The sequence below is a fragment of the Pleurodeles waltl genome, chromosome 3_1, assembly GCF_031143425.1.
Source record: "Pleurodeles waltl isolate 20211129_DDA chromosome 3_1, aPleWal1.hap1.20221129, whole genome shotgun sequence".
NCBI classification, from domain to species: domain Eukaryota; kingdom Metazoa; phylum Chordata; class Amphibia; order Caudata; family Salamandridae; genus Pleurodeles; species Pleurodeles waltl.
In genome coordinates, this window is record NC_090440.1 from 1,645,105,061 (window position 1) to 1,645,123,974 (window position 18,914).

General features: G+C 45.0%; 1 protein-coding gene across 3 annotated transcripts in view; it reads left to right on the forward strand.

Moving 5' to 3' along the window:
• PDK1 (pyruvate dehydrogenase kinase 1) overlaps positions 1–18,914 on the forward strand; it is a 163,164-nt gene that overhangs the window by 14,031 nt on the left and 130,219 nt on the right. For all 3 annotated transcript variants that reach the window (XM_069225344.1, XM_069225345.1, XM_069225343.1), the window contains exons 2-3: positions 642–783; positions 7,810–7,881. In XM_069225344.1, the coding sequence (XP_069081445.1) occupies positions 642–783; positions 7,810–7,881 (214 nt within the window). The remainder of the gene's footprint in view (positions 1–641; positions 784–7,809; positions 7,882–18,914) is intronic.

Genomic DNA, 18,914 nt, shown 5'->3' on the forward strand with positions numbered 1-18,914 from the left:
CATTGTGCAATAATTGCTGGTAATTGCCTTCTTCTTTAATGATTGATGTAAGCCACTGTCAAGGGGATTAATGAGAGGGAGCCGGTAACTGAAAAATGCTACTGCCCTGCAAATACAGGTAGTAAGAGTGCTTGTACCCTACCTGTCATTTTAAAGAAGAAAGGTCTTACTGCTGCACATGTGTTCTGTGATTCCATGCACAAATTGAGATTTTGTGAGTCATGTATGGGATTATAGATGGTCCCTTCCACTGCCAACGCCATAGACATAGCATACACAGGCAACAATGGCTCAAGTAGGCTTATTCAATTATAGCTAATTGGAATTTAAGAAACACAGTTAGATCAGCACTGCAGACGCCTATTAATGCGTTGTGAACTGAATAACCTCATCCAACAGTGAAAGCACACCTTGAATAGATGCTCAGGTCTGTTTTCAAATATATATAAAGAGTTCCTTAAACTATCAAGTAATCAGTTCACTTGTTATAACATGATTAATTTAATTTCATCATTGATACAGTTTTTAATGTTTTTGAAGGGGCTTGTACAATGTGCAAAATAATCAGTTGTTGTGTTTTATTATGTAAGATGAGTGGGATTTGTTTCTAATTACATTGTTTTTTTCCCTTTTTCTAATAGGATCTGAAAATGCCTGTGAAAAGACATCCTATATGTTTTTACGTCAAGAGTTGCCTGTGAGGTTGGCCAACATAATGAAGGAAATTAGTTTACTGCCTGACAATCTTCTTAAAACACCATCTGTTCAGCTGGTGAATAGCTGGTAAACCCTGCTTTTGTAGGCTGTGTTTCACCTCTTATTGAGCAAATATTTTCTGCATGTGAACACGCTACTCTTTTGGTGTATAGGTTTTCATAGAATACGTTTGTATTTACTTCAGCAACACAGCTTGAACTCCTTAATCTAAGAGTAATGGTTTAATATTCAGATTCATTTATGTATTAATTAGAACTGTTACATTGGATTGACAAGCCTTGGTAGCTCGTAGAGAACTTAACGAAATGTAAACAATATATAATGACATGTAAAATACCTAGGGCCTGATTTAGATGTTGGTGGACAGATTACTCTGTTACAATGGAGGCAGATATCCCGTCCACCGAAATCTAAATCCCATAGTATTTAATGGGATTTAGATTTCGGCGAATGGGATATCCATGACCGCTGTAATGGAGTAACCCATACCCTAATATCTAAATCAGGCCCCTAATAATATAACACAACACAATTATTGTATGTAACATATAAGGCCATGAAAGAGTTACATAGGTTGAATAGGTAATGCAGGGCGAACAACTTACAGCAATGGCTAACATTGTCAGATAGAGTACCAGTTAGACATGTCCAGCAAGGAAAGACAGGCCTCTGCAACTGAAAATGTTGCAGAATTAGCATGGTTTTCAGCTCTGATTTTTGAAAGTGCCATAGGATGGGGTTATCCAAATGCCCAGAAATATGAAGTGTTCTTTCCATTAATGACCTTTTCAAGGAGCAGATTGCCCTACTTCAAGGGAGGCATTGTCCAACAGAAATAGTTTCTGGGCATGGTAGTTAGAGGTTTCCTTAAACATGACTTTGTGCATCTTTTTCTCAAGTTCAGTCTTGCGACTATCTTAGATCATTTAGTAGCCCAGATTCTCAAAATATTTGCTTTGTTGCAATTGTTTCCATGAATGATCTCAATATCTGGATATTTATACATGTCCTTTAGTAAACAACAGAAAACATAAATAGTGAAACAGTGTAGCAGTATTTATACTATACATGAGCATAAGCAAGAAACAATTGTAGTTTGAAGAAATTGGTCAAGTGTGATTGAGCCAGGTCTAATACATATATAGCTCTAGTAAAATAACAATGTATCCACATTTTTTAACATAAGGAAAAATGAGTAATTGCATACATTAGTAAACTGTGGTAAAAATGTCTTGAGCCAGGGCTCAAAATGCCACATCAAAGGTATAACACATGCCAACTGCACACTTTGTTTGCCTGCTGATTTTTCTATCCCCGAAATAGGAAAAATAATTATGTGGCACAATATGAGTAAATTGTTCTACTGATGGTTAATGTTTTAAATAAGCTAGCTTCTGTCATTCCTAAGAGAAATAAAACACCCACAGTTCCATAGCATGTCTTCTGACACGTTACCGCAACCAGGTACTCCTGATAAAGGAGACTAGGTTGTAAACATATTTACGGTGTTTGTACAGCATACTTTCATGAAGAAATTGTCTGTTTATATTGATTCCCATTTTAGCAAGCTTGTTGGTGTAAGCTAATGTTTCATTTGAAGGGCCAGCAGGCCCGACCATAGAACTTGTTTGTAGATCAGTTTAAAGACTCTAGCTAGTATGCTTGCATAGAATACTAAGAGCCACCCCTTATGGGTATAGCAATACAGAAAGCTCTCCTGTTGGAGGAGTCATCATCCTTGGGGTTTCTGAGACCATCAATAAAAACATATTATGTTTTAAATTAATTAAGGAAAGCAAATTAAATGAAATTAACATGTGTTGCTTTTTTAAAAGTTCATAATCATGGCAGGCAGAAAGCCTAGTTGAAAGCCTAAATGGTACCTTTTTATTCAAAGTCCTATATTTCATGAGGCTGTGGATATTTAACAAAACAGGAAAATTCATCAGTCACTTTGCAACATTGCTGAAAGTTATTCATAAATTGTGAAAGCTCTTCTAGTTATCTTTGATGTCCAGCGAAAACTAGATGACTTGTAGCTGCAAAACTCTATTGGGGCAGAGGTTGTCATTAGGTCCTGTGGAGAAATATATAAAGGCTCAGCACAAATTAGGAGAAGATTGGCCATGTTCCTCACGGAGAGGAAAGGATAATTCCACATCTTCTTTAAATTCAAAGGTAACGGGATTTATGAACAGTGTAGGAATATCACATCAGTCTCGCCTAGGTTTTAAAGTCCTGTTATAAAAAGAGTTAAATGTAACTGCAAAAACTGTAACAAAATGTGTTTTACAACTGCTTGTTTCTGAAAGCAGGGAAGATGGTGATCTTAGCACAAGAAACCTTTTGTTGATGTAACTTTTAAAAAAAGAAACACACTTTCTTTCACAGCACCCTTTGCCCATTTTTGCAAAAAGAAAACCAAATGTTTGCAATACTTTGGTTATTTTCTCGATTTACTCCAGGGCAATACGCAACCCAGGTGTACATTTAGAATCTCAACATGTGTGAAACAGGTTGCAAATTTAGCCTGGCTACCTTTTATGGAAAAACATTTTGACCACCCTGCATACTGATATCCCCATGCAACTCATTAGAAGACTACAAACCATCCAGAACGTGGCAGCCAGACTCAGCCTCAACCTCCCACACAGGACGTAACACTGCTCCTCAGGGAGCTACACTGGATACTAATACACAAACGTGCTCAATTAAAACTCCTCACATACACATTAAAGGCACTGCATAACGCTGGGCTCACCTACCTGAGTTGCACCTCCTTCAGCCAACCACACAGGCACCTTTGCTCCACAGCACTCCTACTCGCACACATCCTACGCATCCACAGCACCAGATTAGGTGCTTGGCGAAGTAGTTGGAGAGACACTTGTTGATGGCTTTTTCCAGGACTTTGGCTGGGTAGGGAAGAAGGGATATTGGTCGGAATTCGGTGAGTTTGGTTGGGTCAGCTGGAGTTTTATTTAGGAGGGCGTAGATGGCTGCATGTTTACATGGGTCTGGGAAGGTGACTGTACTGATGGAGGTATTTAGGACACGGTTGAGGGCCACGGGGTTAGTGAGATAAGAATGTGTGCTCCACTTATCCCATCTGCTTCTTGCTTGAAACCAATAAAAAGCTGCTGGGAAATAAAATGCAGATGGAGAACTTCTAACATAGTAGTCTTCCACTAAATGAAGTGTAAAAGCATTAGCAATAGATATGCATGATACCTGTTGTTTGTTATCTTAATGGAGGATATAGGAGTGGGGTACATACTTATCCAGAGAGTGGTGTTCCTGCTATGCCACCTGGTACTGTCACATGTGACTCCGATGTGGAGCACTTTTGTTGTTTATTTAGAAGTTTTGTTAAGCACTGAACATATCACCTTATGGCCACTAGAGAGTACTGACAGTAAGAGAACATTGTTTACTGAATTGGTTTACATTAACATAGACAACTGTGATTTGTGTTAATGTTCAATGTTGGTCTTAATATGGGAATGATTAATAATATCTTTGTTGTTCTCTTTCAGTTTTGATGATTATATAATGTTTCACTTTCAATTAGCCTTGAGAAAGCCCCAGATCTATGCATAAACTAAGGGACAAGTATGTGTCGGCTAACACAAACTCAACATCAATTCTTAGAATTTTAATGAGTTTGAATACATTTCATTATCAACAAGATTGGCTAAAGACTCTATTCAACGAACATTCTTATCCTTCTTATGCATACTGTCTACCTGAAAGCCTTATTTTTTATACAGGTTTTACCTGGGTTTATGGGTTTTGTCCACCAGAAGTTAAGACAGTACCAATATATAAGAGCCATTAAAGGGAGACATAGCCCCAGGTATTTACCCCTCATAACACAAATATCCAGTTAAATGGGCAATATATTTATTGTATACTTAGCATAGATAATTTTTTACACAAAAATAAATAAAGAGTAGTACTGGCACGCACAAAGTGATTCAAATGTATTGTTCTGAGGAAGATAAATTAATTGGTTTATATTTCATTTGAGTTTGGAGCAGCACACATTTTCCTCGCATGAATTAATAATGAGAGAAAACAGATTAATTCCCATCTCTAGTTAAAGAATCCATTTGGTTTACTGACTTGAAATGCTTTCTTCCACGTGTTGATTCTGAATGATCATGCCTTTGCAGCTTCTGCTGCCAAGCCCAGTTGACCTAGTCCACATAGTCATCATTTTAAGACTGCCCATTAGGGGTTCAAGGAATTTCAGTGTCCTAGGTCAGTGGTTACCAACCTGTGGTCCGGGGACCCCTGGGAGTCCGCAAAGCCTCTTCAGGGCATCAACGACTGCTTCGAAAATTAAATAATATTAACAGATTAGGTCCCCAGCTTTCAGTAATGACTCAGTGGGGGGTTCCCAGATTTCAATAATGATTCAGTGGGGGTCCCCGGGTTCCAGTAATGATAAAGTGGGGGTCCACAGAGGTCAAAATGTTGGGAACCACTGTCATAGGTGAAAGGTAACTTTGACTCTCGTACCCCATGCTCCCTGTACTTGGCCCTTACATTATCTGGCCTAGTGTCCCCATTTAAAAAAAAAGCATGCACACATACAGATGCACACACACACACACACACACATCACACTCACACCCGAAAACCCTCTTGTACCAAACACCCACCACACAACAACTCTGAATAGAATCACTGTATTTCATGGCCACAGTGGCGTAAATGTGGGTGAAAGAATGTTGGCTATAAGAGGCTTCCTTAGAACCAATTATTCACACTTCTTTCAAAACATTGTGGGTCTTAATGAGGGACAGCATTCTAACTAGCATAATGCCTGCTGCCACCCTAACTGCTTTGCAGCTCCTTGTATATACTTTAAAATAAGGAGCGTCCATCTCCGAACATTTAATATCTAAACATCCTGGCAGCTTGCACAGTTCAAAGGTTAACACATGTAAGGGAGAAGAACCAAGAAGGTCAATCGTATGCCTGGTGGTAGGATACTCTGTTTTTCACAGAGACTTGAACAATCTCTTTGCAAAGCCTCTACCATTGGATCCAGCTTTATTATGATATAGTTTTAATTACACAATTACCTGTGAGGTGCTTTAATCCCATCTTTTCTACTAAGAATAGTATATTAGAAGTCTCTAAGCTGCTTTACGGCATGGAAAATTATTTTGCTTCTGTGTCTTAGCAGCGGGGAACAATAGCTCAATGTACGATTATCTGCTCTGGTGTTTAGTCCCTATGTCATAGTTATATCTGTCTTGCTTTTCTGCTATTTTCTTTACTCAGTGATGGATGCTTGCTCCTATTGTACCCTATATTTGTGTGCTGTTCCATAGCTGCACATCCTGTTTCCCAAGTCCTCTTAAGGATATTACCAGGCGTTTTGCCAGCATTTTCTGTATGCCTCCCATAAGTCCTATTTAAGGGCAGATCACTGATCGCTAAGTTGTAGCCTGGCAGACACTATAGAAACCTACCTTGGTCCTTCAGTTGTTTTGGGGAGGCTACCTTTGGTCTAATAACACACTATGGGGGTCATTCTGACCCTGGCGGTCCATGACCGCCATGGCGGAGGGCGGCGGAAGCACCGCCAACAGGCTGGCGGTGCTTCCTGGGCGATTCTGACCGCGGCGGTAAAGCCGCGGTCAGAAAAGGGGAGCCGGCGCTTTCCCGCCGGTTTCCCGCTGGCCCAGGGTATCCGCCATGGCGGCGCTGTTTGCAGCACCGCCATGGGGATTCCGACCGCCTTCCCGCCAGCCTGTTTCTGGCGGTGTCCACCGCCAGAACCAGGATGGCGGAAACGGGTGCCGTGGGGCCCCTGGGGGCCCCTGCATTGCCCATGCCACTGGCATGGGCAGTGCAGGGGCCCCCTAACAGGGCCCCACAAAGATTTTCACTGTCTGCTTTGCAGACGGTGAAAATCGCGACGGGTGCCACTGCACCCGTCGCACCCCTGCAACTCCGCCGGCTCCGTTCCGAGCCGGCTTCATTGTTGAAGGGGCTTTCCCGCTGGGCCGGCCGACGGTCGCTCGCCGGCCCCGCGGGAAAGCCAGAATGGCCGCTGTGGTCTTTTGACCGCGGAGCGGTCTTTCGGCAGGAACCGCTTGGCGGGCGGCGACCGCTGACCGCCGCGGTCAGAATGACCGCCTATGTTCTGTGATTCACATTCTTAGCTTCTTTGGTCTTGGCAGACCTTAAATTACTAAGTTAAAGGGGAAGTCTGATGAAATTCCTGCTTGATCTGTGCCTGCAGCTGAAGGTACTGTGCCAAGCCGATCCACAAGCCAACATTTTGAGAAGGGATACTATCAATGCCTTTAAATGTGTATGGTTGAATGAGTAGATGTGTGGTAATGGATGGACAGTGGTCCAAGCAATGTATGCAGTGTATCAACTACTACACTGTAACATTTGTACTCAGATTAATATTACAACCAGCAGATTAACAGTGGCCCCCTAATGACTGCATTGTATACATCCTAATGTTCTTGGCAATTTACAGTGTGTAGTTTATGTGAATTCTAGAGTCACTGTACGGTCAATGAAACTACTCCCATTGCTGACAAGTTGTGTGGTCTAACAATACTACTTGGGGAAGATCCTCATTAACATAATGGTAAATATTTAAAGGGCCCAGACAAATCATTGTGGGATGCTTTGAAAACCTGACTACAATGATCTGGCTAGCTCCAAACAAGGTTTAAGGAAAACTTGAGCTGAATTTAAGGATGATTTAGCTGCTTGGGTAATGATTAGCACAATAGTGGTAACAAATTGTATAGAGTATTCCTAATTTTTGCTAATCAGGAAGTTTTGGTAAGGGTTGGTAAATAATACTATGAGCTTTCTGATGATGCCTAGATGACATCCAGGAATTTTCATGAGTAGAAAGTTAGAATTATATGTGTAGTGCAGATTACAATGTGACATTTATTTAATGTTAATTGTTTGTTTTTCGAGAAAACAGCTACTGCAATGTTAACAGTTTTATAAAGTGGAGAATCTTATGATAATTTCTACTTCACTTGTAAACTCTTATCCTGATAGGAAATAAACAAAAGAATGCATTTTATTTGTTTTAAGGTATATTCAGAGTCTCCAAGAACTGCTTAATTACAAGGACAAAAGTGCTGATGATTCAGAAGCTGTGAAAAAGTAAGTTATTAAGGACTAATAAGCTACATTTGAAAACATTTTTTTTGAACACTGTTTATTTCAGTTAGATCAAAAAAGAATATACCTGCATATTAATGTATGTATGCCTCTTACACTACGTGGGTGAAGAAATCTCCAGAATTCAAGGAGATTATGGATTCATTGTCACATCCTTTCTTCAACTAGGACTTTGAAGCATCTGATGATGCATAAAGAATTTCAAAAATGCTAAATAAAATCTGTGTCCAGAGTTTGCTTTTCAGCTAGTAGCGTGTAAGAAGACTTTGAAAGTGGCTCTACTGACTGGTAAGCAAAGCTCATCTATGACTTTACTCCCTAAATTCCCAAAATCCCCAAACTCAAAGATGTAGCTAATCACCCCAATTTTCTTTGATCTCCTGCTCGTCTCACAGAACAACATCTTACTTCCTCCGTTTCTAGGTATGTAAGCCTGTTTCTTGCAAAATTAGTTCATACGCTAGTAAATATCTCTAAAGAGAACTTTGCAATAATGTATAGAGATGGAAAGGAATCATCCTTGAAGCTGTACAAAAGTAATTATCTTAGCCTTTGCTACTGGACCTTTTGGAGAAAGGCAGACCCTCACAAAGCTTCTTCCAGTTAAGTCATGTCTGGTATTACATATTTGGCTGGAATAGAAGAAGAAATTACTCATAAAATTATTTTGTCAATTTCCTCAAAAATAAACTTTCACTAAAGTGTACGTTTACCTTTGCGAGTCAGGCTATGAATGTCCAGTCAGGTGCTAGAGCCCCTAACAAAAAATAAAAACGATCTTTAACCACTTCGCTGCCAGGCCTTTTCCCCCTCAGGTGCCAGGCCTGTTTTTTGGCTATTTGAGGCAGTTCGTGCTTAGGCCCTCATAACCTTTTGTCCACGTAAGCTACCCATGCCAAATGTGCATCCTTTTTTTTCCAACATCCTAGGGATTTTAGAGGTACCCAGAGTTTGTGGGTTCCCCCGAAGAAGACCAAGAAATTAGCCAAAATACAGCCAAAATGTAGTTTTTATTTTTTATTTTTTTTAAAAGGGCTGCGGAAGAAGGCTTGTGGTTTTTCCCCTGAAAATGGCGTCAACAAAGCGTTTGCGGTTCTAAAATCACCATCTTCACAGCTTTCAGGAACAGGCAGACTTTAATCAGAAAACCACATTCTTCAACACAATTTTGGCATTTTACTGGGACATACCCCATTTTTACTATTTTTTGTGTGCTTTCAGCCTCCTTCCAGTTAGTGACAGAAATGGGAGTGAAACCAATGCTGGATCCCGGAAATCTAAACATTTCTGAAAAGTAGACAACATTCTGAATTCTACAAGGGGTAATTTGTGGATTCCTATAGAAAATAACAGCTGAAATGAAAAGATATTGAAATTGAGGTAAAAAAACAGCCATTTTTCTCCATGTTTTACTCTGTAACTTTTTCCTGCACTGTCAGATTTTTGAAAGCAATATACCATTACATCTGCTGGACTCTTCTGGTTGTGGGGACATATAGGGCTTGAGGGTTCATCAAGAACCCTAGGTACCCATAGCCAATAATTGAGCTGCACCTTGCAATGGGTTTTCATTGTATAACGGGTATACAGCAATTCATTAGCTGAAATATAATGAGTGAAAAAAAGATATCAAGGAAGCCTTTGTAATTCCAAAATGGGCACAAGATAAGGTGTTGAGGAGCAGTGGTTATTTGCACATATCTGAATTCCAGGGTGCCCATACTAGCATGTGAATCACATGGCATTTCTCAAATAGACGTCTTTTTTACACACAGTCTTATATTTGGAAGACTACCCAAGGGTAGGTCGCTCCCCCTGCCGCTGCAGCTCCTCCAGGTTCCTGAGTTCCTGAGACCCACCCCACAGTAAGTACCCCCCACCTCCCAGCCCCTCGTTCTGCCCCGCGCTACTCACCCTCTCTCCTGCTCCTGCTTCTTTTCCTCTTTTCTTCTTCTCTGTTCTTCCTCCTCTCTCCTCGTCTGTATTCTTCTTCTGTACTCCTCTTCTCCCCGTCTTCTCTCCTCTTCTCTTCTTCCTCATCTTCTGCTGTGGTCTTCTGCACTCTGTTTCTTTGTTTTTTGTATCTTCCTCCGTGTTCTTCTGTGTTCTTCTGTGTTCTTCTGTGTTCTTCTGTGTTCTTCTGTGTTCTTCTGTCTTCTTCTGTCTTCTTCTGTGTTCTTCTGTCTTCTTCTGTCTTCTTCTGTCTTCTTCTGTCTTCTTCTGTGTTCTTCTGTCTTCCTCGGTGTTCTTCTGTCTTCCTCTGTGTTCTTCTGTATTCTTCTCTGTTCTTCTGTCTTCCTCTGTGTTCTTCTGTCTTCCTCTGTGTTCTTCTGTCTTCCTCTCTGTTCTTCTGTCTTCCTCAGTGTTCTTCTTTCTTCCTCTGTGTTCTTCTGTCTTCCTCTGTGTTCTTCTGTATTCTTCTCTGTTCTTCTGTCTTCCTCGGTGTTCTTCTGTCTTCCTCGGTGTTCTTCTGTATTCCTCTCTGTTCTTCTGTGTTCTTCTGTGTTTCTTCTGTTCTTCCGGTCTTCTGCTCTTCCGGTCTTCAGTCCTTCCGGTCTTCTGCTCTTCTGTTCTTCTTTTCTTCTGTTCTTCTTTTCTTCTGTTCTTCTGTTCTTCTTGTCTTCTTGTCTTCTGCCTCCTCCGTCCTCTTCTCCCCGCGCCTGCCCTCCTGCTCCTGCCTCATCCCCCTCCCCCACTCGCATCCCCCCCCTCTATCTCCCCTATCTAACCCGTTCACTTTCTACCTCCCTCACTCCTCCTATCTACCTATCTCTCCATCTCTCTATCCCACTATCCAACTCCCTCACTCTCCACCTCCTCCTATCTTCCTATCTCTCTATCTTTTTCCCTATCTATCGATTTCTCTATCTACCTTTTCTCTCTACCTATTTCTCTATCTCTCCCCCCCTCCCGCCACCCCTCTATTACCTATCTTCCTATCCCCTCACTCTACCTCTCACCCTCACCCACCTCTACAACCCCCCCTCCCCTATCTTCACAACCCTACACCTATCTTTCTCCCTAATCTCCTAAACCTCCTAACACTCTCCCCCCTCCACCCTTAAACCCCCCTCCCCCAGCTCTTCTCACTCTACCTGTCCCCCCCCTCGCGCTTTCCCGCCGCGACCTCCTGCACGCCCCCGCCCCCCAGCTCCCATTCGCCCCCAGCTGACCCCTCCCCCCCCTCCTACCTCATATGGCGGCCGCTGCGCATCTGCGCAGCGGGTGCGCCGCTGGCGTGCCAGAGGCGCGCCAGAGGCAAGCCCGTCTGCGCCCGTCCGCGCCTAGCGCCACGACCCCTGGTCCCCAGCTCTCCCAAGCCCCGATGATCCGCTACGACCCCACCACCCTCCATGCCCTCAACCCAGGACGCTCCAACACCTGCTTCCAAGCTCACCCCAAACGCACCCATGGACCCTTCGCCTGCAACTCCTGCAAACGCATCTTCCACCACGCAACAACTACGACCACAAGCCCACGTGCCATCAACCACCTCAAGTGCATCCTAGTCAACGCTCGCTCCGTTCACAAACACGCCGTTGAACTCTGGGACCTCCTAGACTCCACAGCACCGGACGTCGCCTTCATCACGGAGACCTGGATGAACGCCTCCTCTGCTCCAGACATCGCCACCGCTATCCCCGAAGGCTACAAGATCTCCAGGAAAGACCGCACCAACCAAGTAGGAGGAGGTATCGCCATCGTCTTCAAAGACTCCATCAGCATCACCACCTCCACTGAAGACTCCCCTCTCGCCGCTGAACACCTGCATTTTCAGATTCGCACCGACCCGAGGACCACCCTCAGAGGATCCCTCGTCTACCGTCCTCCCGGACCTCGCGCCCCTTTCAGCGACACCATCGCCGACTTCATCTCCCCGCACGCCCTCGCCTCACCGGACTACATCCTCCTAGGCGACCTCAACTTCCATCTGGAACAAAACAATGACCCCAACACCACCACCCTGCTCGACAACCTCGCCAACCTCGGCCTCAAACAACTGGTGAACACTGCCACCCACATCGCCGGACACACACTCGACCCTATCTTCTCCGCCAGCAAACACGTCTTCTTCAGCCACGCCTCCGCCCTTCATTGGACCGACCACAGCTGCGTCCACTTCACATTCCGACGCGAGACCCGCCACCTCCGCACTCAACCCATCCCTCGCCGACAGTGGAACAAGATCCCTGAAGAGCAACTCTTCTCTGCACTCGCCGCCAACCAACCCACCCTCACCACCGACCCCAACGACGCAGCCCTCAACCTCACAAACTGGATCTCCAACTGTGCAGACAACCTTGCTCCCCTCAAACGCTCGCAGCGACAGAACAACACCAAGAAACCCCTCTGGTTCTCTGACACCCTCAAAGAATCAAAGAAAACTTGTCGCGCACTTGAGAAAGCCTGGCGCAAGGACCGCACCGCTGACAACATGACCGCTCTCAAGAATGCTACCCGCGAACACCACCACCTGATCCGCGCTGCCAAAAGGAATTTTTTCACCGACAGACTGGACAAAAACAGCCACAACAGCAGAGAACTCTTCAGCATCGTCAATGAGTTCTCCAACCCCAGCGCCAACGCCAACGCCGTCACGCTCTCACAGGATCTATGCGAATCCCTCACCACTTTCTTCCATCGCAAGATCAGCGACCTCCACGACAGCTTCGGACACCAGACCCAACCAAACGCCACCGAACCCGCATCCCCGACCATCACCCTCAACAACTGGACCCACATCAGCACGGAAGAAACCAAATCCATCATGAACTCTATCCACTCCGGCGCCCCTCCGGACCCCTGCCCGCACTTCATCTTTAACAAAGCCGACGACCTCATCGCCCCGCACCTCTAGACCGTCATCAACTCTTCTTTTTCTTCTGCTACCTTCCCCGAATGCTGGAAACACGCCGAAGTCAACGCCCTACTAAAGAAACCTACGGCTGACCCGAGCGACCTGAAAAACTTCTGCCCCATCTCCCTTCTGCCTTTCCCAGCCAAAGTAATAGAGAAGACCGTCAACAAACAGCTGACCACCTTCCTGGAAGACAACAACCTGCTCGACCCCTCACAGACCGGATTCCGAACCAACCACAGCACTGAAACCGCCCTCATCTCAGTCACAGACGACATCAGAACCCTGATGGACAGCTGTGAAACAGTCGCCCTCATTCTTCTCGACCTCTCGGCTGCCTTTGACACCGTCTGTCACCGCACCCTAATCACCCGCCTCTGCTCCACCGGGATCCAAGACCAGGCCCTGGACTGGATCGCCTCCTTCCTCGCAAACCGCTCCCAAAGAGTCTACCTCCCTCCGTTTCGCTCAGAACCCACTGAGATCATCTGCGGCGTACCTCAAGGCTCATCACTCAGCCCGACACTCTTCAATGTCTACATGAGCCCCCTCGCCAACATCGTACGCAAGCACGACATCATCATCACCTCCTACGCCCACGACACCCAACTTATACTCTCCCTCACCAAGGACCCCGCCAGCGCCAAGACCAACCTACAAGAGGGTATGAAGGACGTCGCAGATTGGATGAGGCTCAGCCGCCTAAAGCTGAACTCTGAAAAAACGGAAGTCCTCATCCTCGGCAACACCCCGTCCGCCTGGGACGACTCCTGGTGGCCCTCGGCACCGCACCGACCCCCACAGACCACGCCCGCAACCTCGGCTTCATCTTGGACCCTCTTCTCACCATGACCAAGCAAGTCAACGCCGTGTCCTCCGCCTGCTTCCTCACCCTCCGCATGCTCCGCAAGATCTTCCGCTGGATCCCCGCCGACACCAGAAAAACCGTGACCCACGCCCTCGTCACGAGCCGCCTGGACTACAGCAACACCCTCTACGCCGGGACCACAGCCAAACTCCAAAATCGCCTACAACGCATTCAAAACGCCTCGGCCCGCCTCATCCTCGACATACCCCGCAGCAGCCACATCTCCGCACACCTGAGACACCTGCATTGGCTCCCAGTCAGCAAAAGGATCACCTTCCGACTTCTCACCCACGCACACAAAGCCCTCCACGACAAGGGACCGGAATACCTCAACAGACGCCTCAACTTCTACGTCCCCATCCGCCCCATCCGCTCCTCTGGCCTCGCACTCGCCGCCGTCCCTCGCATCCGACGCTCCACAGCGGGTGGGAGATCTTTCTCCTTCCTGGCGGCCAAGACCTGGAACTCCCTCCCCACCAGCCTCAGGACCACCCAGGACCACTCTGATTTCCGGAGACTCCTAAAGACCTGGCTGTTCGAGCAGCGATAACCACCCCCTTTGTCCCTAGCGCCTTGAGACCCGCACAGGTGAGTAGCGCGCTTTATAAATGCTAATGATTTGATTTGATTTGATTTGATTTGGAAGGAAAAAATGTAGAGAAAGACAAGGGGCAATAACACTTGTTTTACTATTCTGTGTTCCCCCAAGTCTCCAGATAAAAATGGCACCTCACTTGCGTGGGTAGGCATAATGCCCGTGACAGGAAATGCAACATGGACACATCACATTTTTGCATTGAAAACTGACGTATTTTTTAGAAAGTGACTAGCTGCGGATTTTGATCTCTAGCTCATCCGGCACCTCTGAAAACCTACCAAACCTGTGCATTTTTTAAAAATAGACACCATCCAGGATGGGGTGACCTGTGGGGCTTTTACCAGGTTCTGTTACCAAAATCCTTTGCAAACCTCACAATTTGGCTTTTTCCTCACATTTCAGTGACAGAAAGTTCTGCAATCTGAGAGGAGCCACAAATTTACTTCCACCCAGCGTTTCCACAAGTTTCCCGATAAAAATGGTACCTCATTTGTGTGTTTAAGACTAGTTCCCGCGACAGGAAATGCCCCAAAATACAACTTGGACACATCACAAAGTGCCTTAGCCTCTAGCTCAGCCGGCACCTAAGGAAACCTACCAAACCTATGCATTTTGAAAACTAGACACCTAGGGGAATCCAATATGGGGTATCCTGTGGGGCTCTCACAAGGTTCTGTTACCCAGGATCTTTTGCAAACCTCAAAATTTGCCCAAAAAACGCTTTTTCCTCATATTTCGGTGTGAGAAAGTTGTGAAATCCGAGAGGAGCCACAAATTTCCATCCACCCAGAGTTCACCCGAGTCTCCTGATAAAAATGGTACCTCACTTGTGTGGATATGGCTAGTGCCTGCGAAAGGAAATGCCCCAAAACACTATCTGGACACATCAAAATTATCAGATACAAAACTACCTGTTTTTGCGGGGGGCACCTGCGTTTTTTTGGTCCAGGGCTCAGCAGCCATATGGGGAAACGTACCAAACTCAGACATTCCTGAAAACTAGACACCCGAAGGAGTCCAGGGAGGTGGGACTTGTGTGGATCGCCCACTGTTTTCTTACCCAGAATCCTCAGCAAAGCTAAAATTTAGCAAACAAAATCACATTTTTCCCACATTTCTGTGTCGGATCACCGCACTGGGACAAATTTCCTACCACCCAACCTTCCCCTCAGTCTCCCGGTAAAAATGATACCTCACTTGTGTAGGTGGGCCAAGTGCCTGTGACGGGGAAGAGACAAAAACATGTTGAAATTAAGGGGGAACCAAAGCGGATCCAAAAGGGCAGTTTGAAAAATATATATTTTTAAGCTGACAAGTGGGGCAGAATTTTTATTGCTATAGTTGTGACAATGCTGGGTGGTAGGAATTTTGTGGATTCCAGAAAAGGCCTAATAAAAAAACTGCCCCCTGGGGAGCGACCCTTGCCTAAGGGGTCGCTCCCTTTATGAAACAACACAAAAAAAACCAATCCCTGGCATCTAGTAGATTCTGCCCTCCCTGGGGGCAGATCAGCCTAATGAATATAGGCGGATTTGCCCCCGGGGGGCGAAAATGCTGAAAAATAATTCCCCCCCCCAAACCCCCCCCCCCCCGGGGAGCGGCCCTTGCCCCAGGGGCCGCTCCCCTTAAATGCAAACCAGAAAAAAAATCCCTGATGCCTAGTGGGCATTTCTGCAGCCCAATAGCATCACGATCTTACTGCAGAAATGCTCAGAATGACATCAAACGAAAGGAACAGCCATTCCTTTCTTTTGGTGTCTCTGCCTGCCCCCTCCTCCAGAGCAGAAGAGAAATTCTTAGCATTGGGATTGGGATGGGAGGTGACCTCTGATGAGGTCAGACATCATCATACGTCATTGTGAGGTGGGGGGGTTTGTCGGGAGGCCCACGGGGGGAGCTCTAGCTTGTCCAGGACCCATGGGCTGGGTCCAGGACAAGGTGGTTACGTCCGTGGCGCCTGTGCGCCGAGCAACCGGACGTAACGACGTCCTCGGCACCCAAGGGGTTAAAGATACACAATATAAAACAGTTAAAGTGGTGATTGGCAGAATAAACCAAATAGTTCTAGAACTTTGTGGGGATTGGTTGTTCCACCTGAAGTGACTAGATGATCACTACAAAGTAGATGTGGACTAGACGTTGCTGGTGCTCTCTGCTTGAGTGATCTCTGGCCCCTTAGTGCTCTCCCAGAGGTCCGAAGGAGCCTGATCTAGAGACCCTGAGAAGTTGTGTCTTAAACAATTTTTGGACTTCCAAGACCTCCTAAGCCAACAGGGATACACCTACCACAGATACAGCTTCAGGATTACCCACCAGAGGATTTTGAACTTCATAAAATAATGAAGGGAAAGATTTATAAATCAATGGGCGGCCCGTTTCTCCGCCAGGGTGCCAGAGTAATTTACTCCATCGCCCTAACGGAAATGCTGCCTATCAAATTTAGAAATGACAGCCAAGCTGGCTTCATTTCTAAAGCATTTCCAGGCACTGCTGTCAAGGCTGTTCCTGTAGATGCTTTTTGCAGTTTGGTGCAGTTCTCCATCAACTAGATTGAGTCTTGCACCAAACAGTTTTTTCTTTTTTCTTTTCAAAAAGAAAATCCCAAAGCGGGTTTTTTGAAAATAAAAAAGATAATGCCACTCACCATGAGAGTCATCTCCTATTGCAGGGGGAGCATTTTGCGTTTGTATTGTCCCTCATTGCCAGGGTTTGTCTGGTGGTGATGGCCAGTGAAAAAAACTGCTCTTTGTTCATCTATACTAATTAGGTGGATAGATGTATAGCAAATTCTCTGATGAGCCTTACTCTATCGGGCCATCGGAAAAGTTTGGCTGTGGTGGTGTGTGAGTATGCACCGCCGTATCCAAACCTATGGTCTGTCTACACCATCGGCATTGCAACAGAGTTCCCTCTCTCTCCAGCATCCAAATCTGCTTCTAAGTCCCCAGGTAAAATCTTTGTCTGGGATGAGCTTGCTTGGTTTATCCAACTCACACTCCTTTGGGGTCGACCTGACATCACGCCTAGGTCCCAGTCTACCACATCCATAGATTATAATTGGTGCTTAGTGCTTTTTTTGTGATATTGTTGCCTAAAACATTAAAAATGCATAGCTCTGATTTTCTTTCTAGGATTTTTGGAGTTTTGGTGCCATTTTTATGTCTCTGCTAGACAACCCATGAGCTGTCTCTTTGAGAAATTTTGTTCACACACAGTGGACTTACAGTTCGCCCGTAGCTTGACATTGGTTTGCTTCTGCGTGAGTGTCATTTCAGTCATTCCTGTTGTCAAGCCCTGCCTGCAACTCACCTCTTCTTGTGTTTGACCCTCTCCTGGAAGATGGACCAAGTACTTGTGCCCTTCCACACTGCTCCTGAGGTACCTGTTTGTGTTCCAGCACTCCACATGAGTGGTTTTGCTTTTCCCCTCTGCCCCAAGTCATTTCTTCTCCACCTCTATCTGCTCACTCCCTGTTTCATAACAGACCCCTACACTCCACATTGAGCCGCCACTACCCCTCACCTCCCACCTGCCAATGTTCGTGTTTTGTCTGCATGTTTCTACGTCTATCTTGTGCACATGATATCTATATACATATATATATATTTATATATACACACATATATATATAGCACAACTCCGATGGCAAACAAAGGACGCCTCACCACATGGGTCGGAGTTTGCCAGCAGACGCCACTACCCGATACATCCAAAATCCACCTTAGGGAAAGACGAGCCACTCCAGTAACGATGCAAACGTTTCTCAGTAGCAATGAAAACGTTTCTTGTTTATTAGAATTTCGACAAAGGAAAGCAAATAACCGTTGTGATCACATGACCAGTAACCATCACGACTCTGTAATAAACAATCTTACATCACGTCGTGAAAGTAAAGTGAAAGACTTCACCCAAAAATATTATACCTAATTCATCAAATTAAAACAAAGTGCAAAAAACAGTATTATACATAATACAACATTCAAGAATTTGAAAAAAACTGAAACATATGAGGGAAATGCTTTCAGTAGCAAATAAAGTTCAGATTCTACGAGGGCAGAAAAAATACTAATATAGAAACAGTATCTTTATCATAATTTTCGGTCACACCCAATTAAAAAATACAGGCTATAGTAGCTCATGTATTACTCAGCATGCAATAATACAAAGTGAAGACACAGTAGCTAATTCATGCCCACGTATCCAAATTCAATATATCATATTCCTTCACATGAATACATTATTAATGGATTAATATCAAGTGGTTGATTATTACCTCGATAACTCCTGAAACGCATCAGATTGAGTCCTTCCCATCTCGTACTCCATATCAAATGAATTCTGAAATAAAAATAAAAAACAAAGAAATATCAAACTAAAGCAGGAAAACTTCAGAACAAATCAAAATCCACAGTTACAGATCATATCTTTAAAATACAACATCTTTACAAACAGACGACAAACACGGCCTACAAATGGGCATGCAATTTATCATCAGAATTGACCCCTGTAGGAACTATACAACCACTCTGTAGGTTCAACCTGAATTCCAGGTTTCTAAGAGAGGTCACACTATTGCTCCCCCCTTGGGTGTTTAGGCACAGTATCCAGGCCAAAATAATGTGCTTTGGTCCAGTCTCATTGATGAAGATCTACAAACTGTTTAGCTGTGCCATAGCTCATGTCCCTGGTTA